This window comes from Lissotriton vulgaris, chromosome 1_1 (genome assembly GCF_964263255.1).
Source record: "Lissotriton vulgaris chromosome 1_1, aLisVul1.2, whole genome shotgun sequence".
NCBI lineage: Eukaryota > Metazoa > Chordata > Amphibia > Caudata > Salamandridae > Lissotriton > Lissotriton vulgaris.
In genome coordinates this window covers 1,615,402,425-1,615,414,405 of record NC_141685.1, presented here as the reverse complement: position 1 = coordinate 1,615,414,405, position 11,981 = coordinate 1,615,402,425, and the positions used below count along the sequence as shown (strand labels likewise).

The 11,981-nt window shown below is 41.8% G+C and overlaps 1 protein-coding gene across 1 annotated transcript in view; it reads left to right on the top strand.

Moving 5' to 3' along the window:
* The window catches only part of CHKB (choline kinase beta), a 76,023-nt gene that overhangs the window by 43,012 nt on the left and 21,030 nt on the right, over nt 1-11,981 (top strand). Inside the window, exons 5-8 of the mRNA XM_086918798.1 lie at nt 2,924-3,028; nt 3,395-3,453; nt 3,797-3,884; nt 6,454-6,562. Coding sequence (XP_086774924.1) covers nt 2,924-3,028; nt 3,395-3,453; nt 3,797-3,884; nt 6,454-6,562 — 361 coding nt within the window. The remainder of the gene's footprint in view (nt 1-2,923; nt 3,029-3,394; nt 3,454-3,796; nt 3,885-6,453; nt 6,563-11,981) is intronic.

Here is an 11,981-nt window from a genome sequence, read left to right as displayed (position 1 = left end):
CCGAATACAGCTTTTGATACATCAGTGTATTAATATAATTATTTAAACCTTGTTCATAACCTTCAAACCACTGAATAATACTCTCATGTCATGACTTTCTAATCATGAATCATGATCATCTTAAAAAGACCTCTTTCAACACAGGCTCCCACAGCCCTAGATGCATTAATTTGCATTTGGGCTTTTTTTCAAAGCAATCGCGTCGCTCGAATAACATGCCACCCCTTCGAACATTTTTTGTTCACTATTTTGAAGTAACTCTTCTTTTTTGGGACTACAATTATTTATTTTTATTTATTTATTTATTTATATATATATATTATTTATTTATTTATTTATTTAAGGTATTTATAGAGCGCGTAATCACCCGTGAGTATCTCAGCGCTATTAATTAATCCCCGGAATAAACAGACACGCTCTAGTCCTTTTTGGACGAGTAGACACACTTCCGGTATATAACCGGCCCTCATTTCCCGTCACGTGACCGTCCTCGGAAAACGGCACCGGGAAACACAAGAGGGAGTCTAAGACTAAGAAGGTAAGCCAGCTCTCTCCCACCTAGGATTGGATCATACATCCAACGCCTGTCTAAACGTGAGATAAGAACTTTGCTCCTTGCTCACACGCAACTTTAGCCAATTATTCCTCCCTTTTTTTAGGTGTACTCGCCCTCATCGAACGTTGGTCCTGCTACACAAGACCCTTTGCATTACTGTCTACTCCTCCCGGTTTTAGACACACACTAAACCGAACAAGGTACGAGTGGGTTATCTTACCGCTTTTTTACGATATACTAGTTCCTCTGCTGATTACGTTTTTCACCATGAGGTAGTTATCGGATAATTAAACATAGTTTGTTTCTAAATAGATTCCGCAAACACGCGGATAGCGTGCCACAATCTTCCGCCATACTTGGGTCCACTATTTACAATCTCGTCCAGATAAGGACGACGAACAACTTCCGAAGTTAAATTGGCATACTCTCTTTTAAGGTAAGCGAGACACTTTGTTCAAAACTCGCACCCGTTACCCTAGACTTGAGAGCCTGTAAGTTAGTACTCCTTCCTAGGTTACTATACTAATACCAAAACTTATTTGTATCACTTCACTCAACCAGTTCCTCCTTTGCTGCATTTTGTGGAAACATCAAGTGGTCGACTCTGATCACCAAAGTTAGCCAGTGCTACCTTTAAAACGAAATATGGAGGTCTTTCCCTATTCAGCAACGCACGCCTGCAAGAACACATGACACACACTCGCCAAAGCTGTCTCATCTAACTATCTCGATCAAAGCACCCAGACAGGCGAATTCCTGTTTTCTTATTCTCAGGCCATTCATAGTGAAATAACTATAATGACAGTGTAGCAGTATTTGTGAAGCTTTCAACTGAGACTATAGATATGGATTAACGTGTGTTTTTGTTGAGACGTGATTCTTTATTTAAACCGCGGATTTTACCTATGTCACCTGGGATTATCGCCCTTTCAGCCACAGCCGCACTCTATTCACCATAGCACCACACTCTCTCTACGGCAAATGTTTAGACCTACCATCACTAATGCTTAATTCTTTATTCCAGTGTTCAGACAGACAATGGCACTAAAAATAAAAGATGTCACTATAGAATCACATAAACACCTGCACAATGTATACCATCACGAACTCACTGCTGTATTATACATGTCACATATGCACACATGCTTGATCACTTTCTCACCTTGGAAAGTCACTAAACGTAGGTTCTTGTAACAAGAATCGGTTGCAAATGCACTTCTTTTGTGTTTTCTGTCCAGCCCTGAAGATTCGCAGTAGGTTCCCTGCGATGAAACACGTGTTGGCACTAACAAAGGAACAATAAACCTATATATTTTCTTTACACCAAGAACTGAACATTTTCATTCTTTAACGGAACTCTTGCATCTGAACCTGGATTAACTAATCCTCTACAGTCATTTTGTAAATGTGGATGTGTATTTACGAAATAATCTTTCTGCAATATTGTTACCACCATAAGTGTCACACCATTGTATAGTGCAGGGGCATTGTTGTTATATTGTTCATTTAGATCCCCTGGGTCCAAATTTGGGCGGTTTTGAGAGATTACCGCTCGCCCTTTTGCCTATACCCATCAACTGACATTGCTCGCTACCGTGCGGCCACACAGGTGTGCGCCCCATTGCCCTGGTCATAACTAAAATCTCCTTGTTGTTTACACACATCTCGGTAACGTCCATGAACGACTCACGGTATAGGGCAAAGGGCTAACTGCAAACTCCAAGAACAAGAATTTACAACATTCGTGACTTACTTCTACCTGTAAGGCCTACGGGGGCTCAAACAAAAAGGAGGAAGCATCAAGCGATTTCCACAATTTTTTATGAGAGACACGCTCTGGGGATGATTGTAGGGCTGGGTTATCGGCCCCTCTCAGAAAGGACACCCAATCTTGCCACAGTTTGAATGTCACTTCAGAGCTGTTTTTCCACTTGCATAACACAACTTTGCCTGCCAAAGTGAGAAGTAGATCTAGGAGCTGACGGTCAACAGCGTTAGACAGGTTCGGTTCTAGCACTCCCAGAAGAACATAGATAAACTCTCTAGCAGGTTTGATACCAAAGAGATATGCAATCAAAAATTCTATCCCAGTATTTCCTCAAAGTGGGGCAATCAAATATCATGTGTGCCAAGTCTCCCACCCCTGCATCACAATTGTAATTACATTTTTAACAATCTTTTAAGAAGTGTACACATCCCATTTCCAGCTTTCATGATATGCTATTGCAGATGTTTTATACGTAAATGTTTTTATTTACTTAGTAAATGCTTTTATGACTTAACTCGTCGAATAAAGCTATTGGAATTGGTATACCACTAAGGAGATAGTTTAACCTGTAACGCTGTCCCCTTCTCCTTTGGCTACAGATACATGAAGCAAATCTCAGATCTTGCCTTCACTCGAGATAGCCATATCCAGAAATTCAGTAAATTAAAAGCTTTAAACCTGGAGCTCGAGATGAAAAACCTCAGGTGAGACTGTGTGCGTGTCTGTCTTTAGGAGCGGTATGCATTTACTATCTTAAATGAGACTTCTATGTCAGCAGACTTGGTTTGGGTTGATGTGGCTTTTTCCTTTTCTGTTTAAGTTGTTAAAAATGTATTCATAATTTCATTCATCATCTTTGTGTTGCTCGCTACTGAGGTCTGTTTTCTTCCATAACTGACTATGGCAGAGTACTCTCCCACGTTGTTGCTCAAAAGCCCGGTTCTGTATTCAAATGTGACCTAGTTCACTGCACCTGACATTGAGTAATGTTCATAAACGTGTCTGGTACAAGGGCTCAGCGTGTCTGTGCACCTCCAAGTTGCTTAACACTATGTTTCTCTTCACCGTAGGAACCTACTGGAGTCAACACCCTCGCCTGTAGTCTTCTGTCACAATGATGTGCAGGAAGGTAGAAGCAGTGTTTCACCATTATTTGTTCAGCTAGTGAAGTATATGTGTAGTGCAGTGCTCTTATTCAATGCTGTAAGTTTGAAAAATGGCTGGTAACTTCAAGTTCTGTGCGAGATGAAACTACTGTTTGTACGTTGTTTGTATGTGTGTGAGTTTATGTGGCTCCTTATAGTGCTCAAATATTAATTTCTAAAGTCTGTCCTTGGATGATAGTTGCTCCTTTGCTCGCAGTGTTATGATGTGAATATGAAATTTCTGGTGATCAAGGTTTCTGCATTGTTATCAGACGTTTCTGTTTTCCTGGTTCTTTCCTAATCCCTTTTCCTACTCTAATTTTTCAGGTAACATTCTTCTTTTATCAAATCGCAACCCAAGTTCCAGAGACAAGCTGATGTTGATAGACTTTGAATATAGCAGCTACAACTACAGGTGTGTGATTATGGGCCCACAGTAACATCCTAAAACTGCTTCTTTTTGCATAAAATGTGTGCTTTTGACTATTCAAGGTAATCTAAGCAGGCTGTGACTAAGCATACCTTTAAAATGGTATGCAGAAAAAGGGGTGATATAAGTCCATTTTGTCTTCTTCAGACCCCCTCTTCTCCGCCCCCCCACACTTTAGCAGTGACAATGTTAGTTGAAGATATTGGATAGTCACATGATGCAGCTTTGCAAATAAGCTGGTTTAGTATGTTTATGTTTATGCAATTTATAAAGCGCACAACTACCCGAGGGTGTCTCGGCACTGTAAGCTATTTCGAGAGGCGGTGACCTATGTGAGCTGACTAGATGAGTTTCTCGAGATCCAGGTTGTCTAGGACAATTGTACCCGTTGATAGTACAAACCTACCGAAACCCGTATACAAGAACATCGAAGGGTGATACTCAATAATGACAGCCGTTACCCCCTCAGTAACCATTACAAAGAAAAGTATCCTAATGACAATGCATTTTGGTTTCATGGCATTGATCATGTTCTGGTGGGAAACCGAGGCGGGGACCGTGAACTCACAGTCCAACAGAGAGGCAAAATGGATTTGTCGTCTTCAAGCTACTGTGATGGGACATAATAATACAGACCACAAATTACATTACTTAAGTTAAAACTTGATCTGAGGTATGATTCCAGTGATCCAATTTATTTGAGGTCCTTTCATCCATGCTCCTATCATTTTTGCTTGGTTTCCTCTGCTTGGGACCTTCTATTGATTTTGTATTTTAGGTCCTTCATATTTTTGCACTGTCTAAATGTCCATTTATTTAGACCTTCAATTCTATCCATCTGGATAAATCGCTAATTATGGATTCGCCTTGAGCTCATTTTTATATTTCTCATATATTGGGCTCTAATTGCCTTTTACCTATGATCTACCTGGCTTGGGTGGCCTTAGTCATCTGAGTTTTTGCTCACTCATGATATATGAGTCTTTTCTGTACTCAACATATCATATTATTTGGCTTCACATTAGGGATATTCATGGCCCCTTGTGAATATATTGAATAATTGGCACATAATTCATGATGACTGCTTATGTGCCTTTTTCATTTTATGTTAAGCGTTATTACTATCCAGATTCCAGACTGACTATGGGCTAGTAGTTTGGACGGGTAAATGCCGTATGCAAATCATAGACCATGGGCTCATATAAGATATTAGATTCTGACTTTAACTCTACCCATATGCACTCTCTTTTGCGACACTTAAATTAAATTTAAAAAAACCTAATTTTTTCTATTTAATTGAAGAGGTCAATGTAACAATTTCGAATTAGGTAATGGTTTATTCATTGCCCCTTGGTGTCTTGTTTTGTGTCTGTCTATTATTATTTGCCCCGTTCATCTTATCTCCCCCATTTATGGAAGTATGTGTTTAGTTTGCCACTATAAGATGGACGCTATTCTTGCCTCAATCATCCTCATAGCATCCTTCTAGGGATAGGTGCTCCCTCATACCATCAGGTAGGATCAGATAGTGGTTTAGTTACTGCGCCTAGGTATCTCGTTCGTTTTATTTTTATTTATTATTACCTGCCTTTTTATCTTGTCGCTCCCATTTATGGAAGTATTTGTCTGTTTTGCCCATTTAAGATGGCCGCTATTTTCCTCTCAATTCTTATATTGTTTGTTCCCTTTTATCATCCTCATATTCTCCTAAAAGGGATAGGTGCTCCCTCATATTCTCCTAAAAGGGATAGGTGGCTGACATAATTCTGTCCGCCTTAATCAGTTCTACTCTGGTTTTTCTTAACAGGTAGCCCTATATGGCTGCTACGATATATGTAGCCTCACCCATTACTTTTTATTAATTGCTTACGCTTCGTTCTGTATAAGGTCTATACGATATTCTTGGCGGTATATGTAAATACTTCTCTGTCGTTTTGGATTTCCTTTTTTCTATCCTCGATTTCGTTTTCCTTATTTCCTCTGTGTGTGGGCACAACCAGACTCTGGACCTTTCTTCCCTTGGACCTGAAAAGAAAAATAGTTCTGTTGGCTTTCAACAAAGCCTTCAAACCTTGGCTTTTCAGCCAATAACTATCAATTTTTTCCCCCATCAGCAGTTTACCTTCTCTGAGATTGGCACATAGACACCTCTGGGTAGGAGTGCGTTCTACAAATCCTATTCTCATTTCAGTAAGTTTTCTTGAGACCAGGATGATCTGTCCCAGCATAGAGAAAGCTGCAGTCTGTCTAGGTTGAGATGGAGTAATAACCTTCAGATGGAACATTGGGTTAGAGCGCTAATGCCTGGGTATTAGTTGGTTGCTAATTGCGAGACAGACCATAATTAAATCTAGCCACACTCTGGTTTATGATGTTGGTTATTTTTTCACAATAGCTCACGGTGAGCACTGTTGCATGAGGTTTGTGTTCTTGAGATGTATTGGTGAAGCTGCTTGCAGTGCTTGTTTATAGGTGCATCTGATATACGTTGGTCACATGCAGGGACTATGTCTGGTACTGAACATATTGTATTTTCTTTTCTTTTTGTTTCCAGGGGATTTGATATTGGCAATCACTTTTGCGAGTGGGTTTACGATTACACCTATGACAAATGGCCTTTCTACAAAGCCAGCTTGGAAAACTATCCAAACCGAGAACAGCAGGTAATGCAAGCGTAGAAGCCTTTGCACCCCTACTAAACAAACCCTTATTCAACATGTTGTCCATCCAGATTCCCACAAACTTGGGAACCTTGATACCATTGTTACACACAGGGTCCTTGGCAGCTGTAATGGGGGTAAACAATAGTATTGCATTAAAATGCTACAATATCCACCTTCCTTTTCACCACCTACACACCTCAAGTCAAACCTGCCACCCTCTCACATTCTGTGGCTGCCTTTATATATGCCTCGGCCAGTGGCAGCTGGTGGATTTTAAAAACTGTGCGGCAAAATGGTCCAACCTGAGTGTAATGCACTAGTTAATGCAGCCAACGAGCAAGCCTGAGTTGAAAGAGAAGGTGGAGGGTTATTCACTCATCTAGGTGTGAATAGTGTATTTTACGAAATACAATTAAAATAAACGTACTGCAGATATTTATTTTTGTTAAAGTATGCACAGTCTTGCACTCACCACGCTGCACACACAGACCCAAGACTCACCCTGCACTCACCCTCTGCTCTCTCTGTCCTCATTGAGGGGCACAGCTCAGCCTGCTCTCTTACAGCAACACTGCTCTCTCTGCACTTACTCAGCTTACCTTGCACTTACAAAGGCGCATCACTCACACAGACACCACTAACCCTGCTCCCACACAGCAACACTGCTCTACCTGCACTCACAAAGACACACTGCTCACTCAGAAACAACACTGACCTTTCACTCACACATGCCGATTGCTCGTCCTGTACTTGCAAATACACCCACCACTCTGCCCTCACACAGGCACATTGTTTTCCCTGCATGCACACAGGCACGATCAGGCTGCAGCAGCACTCCTAGCCAGGGAAACAGCCAGTCCTGTCGGTGTCCGAGAGGAAAGACGCTGTCCTGCTACAGTTTGAAGGAGGATCATGATTGGGGGTTTAAAAAGACCATAGAGAGGAAGGAGTAGTCTGCAGCAGCTTGGGAAATCATCAACGGAAGCGTCCAGGTGGGGGCAGTGCAGGCGCGTTTTTCATGTGGCTCCTGCAGTACCAGAGTGGAAGGAGGACTGTATAAATGACCCTTCATCCATTCTCCAGGAATGTCTACCACCTCACCCAAGCCTAGAGCAGCGTCTAGTCAGGGTCAGATAGTGAAAGCTGCTTTCTTGCTGCAGTGTGTAGAGAGCCCCTCTGTGTATGAGGAGGTTAAGCAAGGCAAACATCGAAAGGGCAGGCTGCAGAAGCAAGAGAGACAGCACTGACTGGGACACCACTCCCTGTCCCGCCACAGAGTGCAGTGCAGCTGGCGGCAGGAACATTGTCCTTTGTCGCATTGGAGGGACAGCAGACAGGCTGGAAGGTAAGGCCTCTGCTGCTCACCACTACTGGCCTGCCACCTTACTCCAGTCCCGGAAGTGGTAATGGATGTCGCCGCTGCAGAATGCCACTGGCCCCTTGTCTCCCTCGTATCCAGCGAGCAGAGTAGCGTACCCATTCTCCACATGGCTACTTATCTGCTGCAGGAGGGTAGGTACTGGCTGTTGGCACTACCATTTTGGGGGGCTGCTGAAACGATGTTTGGAAAACAATATTAAACACCCTTAAATGCCCACAAACTTTGCTGAATATTAGGTGGCAAGTGTTGAATGTTGGATGGCGGGCCTAAGATGCCTTTGAACTGGATAGATGGAATGGATGCATGGATATGTAAGCAGGACCATACACTGAAAGCACTGAGCAGGTGCAAGCTACATAAAGGCCTCCAAAGTAATACACACAATTGTCATGGATAGCTTTTATTCTGAACAAGAGGACCAAAAAAACAGAATCATTGCACTCTGTGCCATTTATTCTTGGTCTTCGCTCAAATCCCGCTAATGATAAAATGTGCCAGGGGTGGTTCTACATAGTCTGGTGATGCAGATCCGGGCAGGCCAGTCATCTTAGTAGTGCATGATTTATAGTTAGTTTGCATTCATTGCTACGACCAGTGTAGGAACCGGACTCTGCAATAAGGTCTCTGTGCGGCAACTCTTTCCATTAGGCCCATACAGTGTACTCTGACCTGGGCCCAGGCCTAATGTAGGTCTTCCACCAGATCAGTTTTATACCAGCATGGCCAGTATTTTAATGTCCAGGCTGGTACATAAAGTGGTAAGAGATGGTGTTTAGTCCGCTTATCAGTACAAACATAAAACAGTAAATCTAAACAGAAAACATATAATGTGTTTTAGAGCTGCTTTTATGCTCTCTGACTGAAAATTAAAGTTAACAAAAACAGGCCGTGATAACATAAACGGGTGATTTTATACCAGCATAGACAGTATTTTAATGTGCCGGCTGGTAGAAAAATTAATAGAATCCCCTAAATAGGGTATATTTCTACTTAGTGCTACATATATCAAACAGTAAATATGAGAAGTAAGCTCTTTAAAATGTGTTCTAGAGCTGCCTTAATGACCAATGACTGACTGCAAACCTTTTTCCCTCTTGTATCCCTCTCCGCTATCCTTCTCAATCCAAATAAGTGACCAACATATCTACCACTCAAATTACTTTCATATTTTACTATACTAATTTACCACTAATCTTTTATGGGTTCTGGAGCACTGAAAAAGTACTTCGACACCCCATCAGGGGTAGCAAGCATTCTATAAATGCAAACATTTTCCCTCTTCTATCCCTCCACTATCCTTCTGAATCCAAATAACTGACTAACATATCCACCACTAAAATTGCTTTCATATTTCACTATACTAATTCACCACTAATCCTTTATGGGTTTCGGAGGAGCATGCTACGTGCCAAAAAAACGATTCTACGCCTCCTCAAGGGTAGTAAGCACTATATACAATTACAATACAATAAATTAAACCGAAAGACCATGTTAAAAATGAAAACAGACACATTTGTATAAAGTTACATTGATGAATCATGGCCTGGCATTTGCAGAATCTTAAAACAGAAACAAATGGCTGGTGCTTTTTCTGTGGGAAAGGTGACAACCCGACACTGAAGCCAGTGTCATTTGAAAATAGATATAAAATACATATGTCATGTCACGCTGTGCTGCATACAGAGGTCCAAGAGCCAACAAAGGCACTACATAGCAGGGATGCCACCCTACTCACAGAAGCATACACTTAACACCCATTTATACATACAAACACACATACTGTCCCAAGCACACATACACATACAAAGACATGTGCATACAATCTCCAGCATATGTTTTCTCTCTCTCTTCTCTCCTAACCCCCCCCCCCCCCCCCCAACCGTTTACACACACCCCTAAACTTAGCTGGGGAAGTCCTCTTCGATAAGAACTTGCATGCTCTTTATCTGCATAGTCAAGGATTCCCGACTTCCCAATCTCGTACCTCGGGCAGAACACCAGATCCAGGTTCACAAGATTCTACCCTATCAGAAGAACACCAGATACAGTTTCACAAGCTTCTAACGTATCAAAAGTCAGGATTCTCTACTCCGACTTCTGACAGGGGTAAAGGGTCCATGATTTACAAGGCCGGAAGCCCCATTATCTGGCATGCTGCACTGTTTTAGTGCAGCATGTTAGATATATATAGTGACTATGAGAGCCTGGACTGCAACACCCCCTGCCTGACTCATGTGCAGTGCAGCCTGTTGAGCCCTCCTCTGCTGTGAACATGACATTACATCCTTTACATACAAACAATCCATGAGCATATTTGTTTTCATGTAAAAGCTATCAAAGGTAAACCAATTAGTGGCAGTTCGAGGTGGTAGATTGATGCTTGGCACCTCTAGGGAGGAGCCGCCCCTCACCTCCGCCCCCTTCTGTAGTGCAGTAGCGGGAAGTGCTGACTATAGATACTGCATCACATTCTGCCTTCCAAAGGTTTATTCACCAGAGAACAAGCAGCTCTGTTGACATTGATGTCCAACAGGTGGAGATCTGTTGTTTTCCATGTACACATTTTCTAACCCTGTTGGTTCATTCCCTTTTCTTAGGGGAGAATGTATGTGTTTTTTAATAACATTGAGTGTTGGAATGTGTCCTGATGCTCTCCCTTGCCTCATTAGTGATCTAAATACCATATCGCCCTCTGGGAGTTCATATATGGTTATTTCATGCAAGATTGTCATGTGCCATACTAATAAACATAATCATGTAACCAAAGCATGGAGGGCGCGGGGGCTTTAAATGCATCCTTGCATTGTCACCATTAGTATTGCCATTCTACCGAGGTTTTGTGAGCAATGTTTTTCTTACATCAGCTACAGTGTGCTGTGGAATGTTATCTTTGCACGTAGTAATAAAAGTGTGACTGCTTTTATTAGTACAGTTACTCTAAATCTAACGTTCTTGGATCATTACTGTTTTAACTGACTTAGCATAAATGTGTTCTATATTTTTTTTTATTGAGGAAGAGCAACTACGGCCTTTCAATCCGAGCAATTTTAAAATGGCATCAATAAATGAAATAGATGAGCGGTGGTTGGTTAGGTGAATAACACTGATCCAAAGAGAACATATGAACATGAGTATAGACCGTCAAATTGCCTGATTATTGTAGATGAATGTATTCCACAAATACTATTTGGTGTACCAATGTGCAATATATTTATTTACACCAGTGTGAAGTGAACAGGGCACCACTTTTTCTTTTCTTTCAAGTTGCAAGATGTAGTATTTCAGTTTTTGGAACTCTTTGAGAGGAGATTTATTTGGATGTCTTATTAAAGAGTTCTTATGAAGAGGCATAGAAGGTGATATGGTCAGCACTTGGCGGCAGCACAGGACATCATGGGTGCTGTCAGATTGTGTTAGTAGGATTGTGGAGTATGGAGAGTAGGGTTGCCACCTCACTCCAGATCATAACAGATACTCATTCCAGTCCGGCAGTTTTGTGTCATGACCTAGTCCATTCTGGGTGTTGTCTTATTTTGCTTCCATTGAATCTTCTAAACTAAAACCTTGGATCAGTGATTTGTACCGGGCTCCCTTTGGCATAACAGCTTCATGGGTGCCAACAGACCCATCTTGGAGCCTTCCAGACTCTCTGTTGATGTGGGGTTGTGCTTCTCCATTGCTGAAGACCTCAATGACTGTTCTCACATTTGCGCTGCCTTCAGCTTTAACAACATTGTTTCTGAATCCACTACTGCAAGCTGTAGACTTGGATCCATACTCGTATAGAGTCCATCGGATGGAGCACTGTGCTATAAGAAAGGGTAAACCTATGTTGCCTACTGCTTGATACCCTACTACTGATGTAGAACTGGAATACGCTGTAACTATTTATACCAACTGCTTTATACGTCACCACTGATATAGAATTGGAATATTGTGTAACCTGACAAATTCAGTCTTCTGGGAGATGCTGGAGTGAAGATTAATGCATAGGTTCACCTGAAGTGTTGCTATTTTGGTTCATTGTGCTGTTAGCAA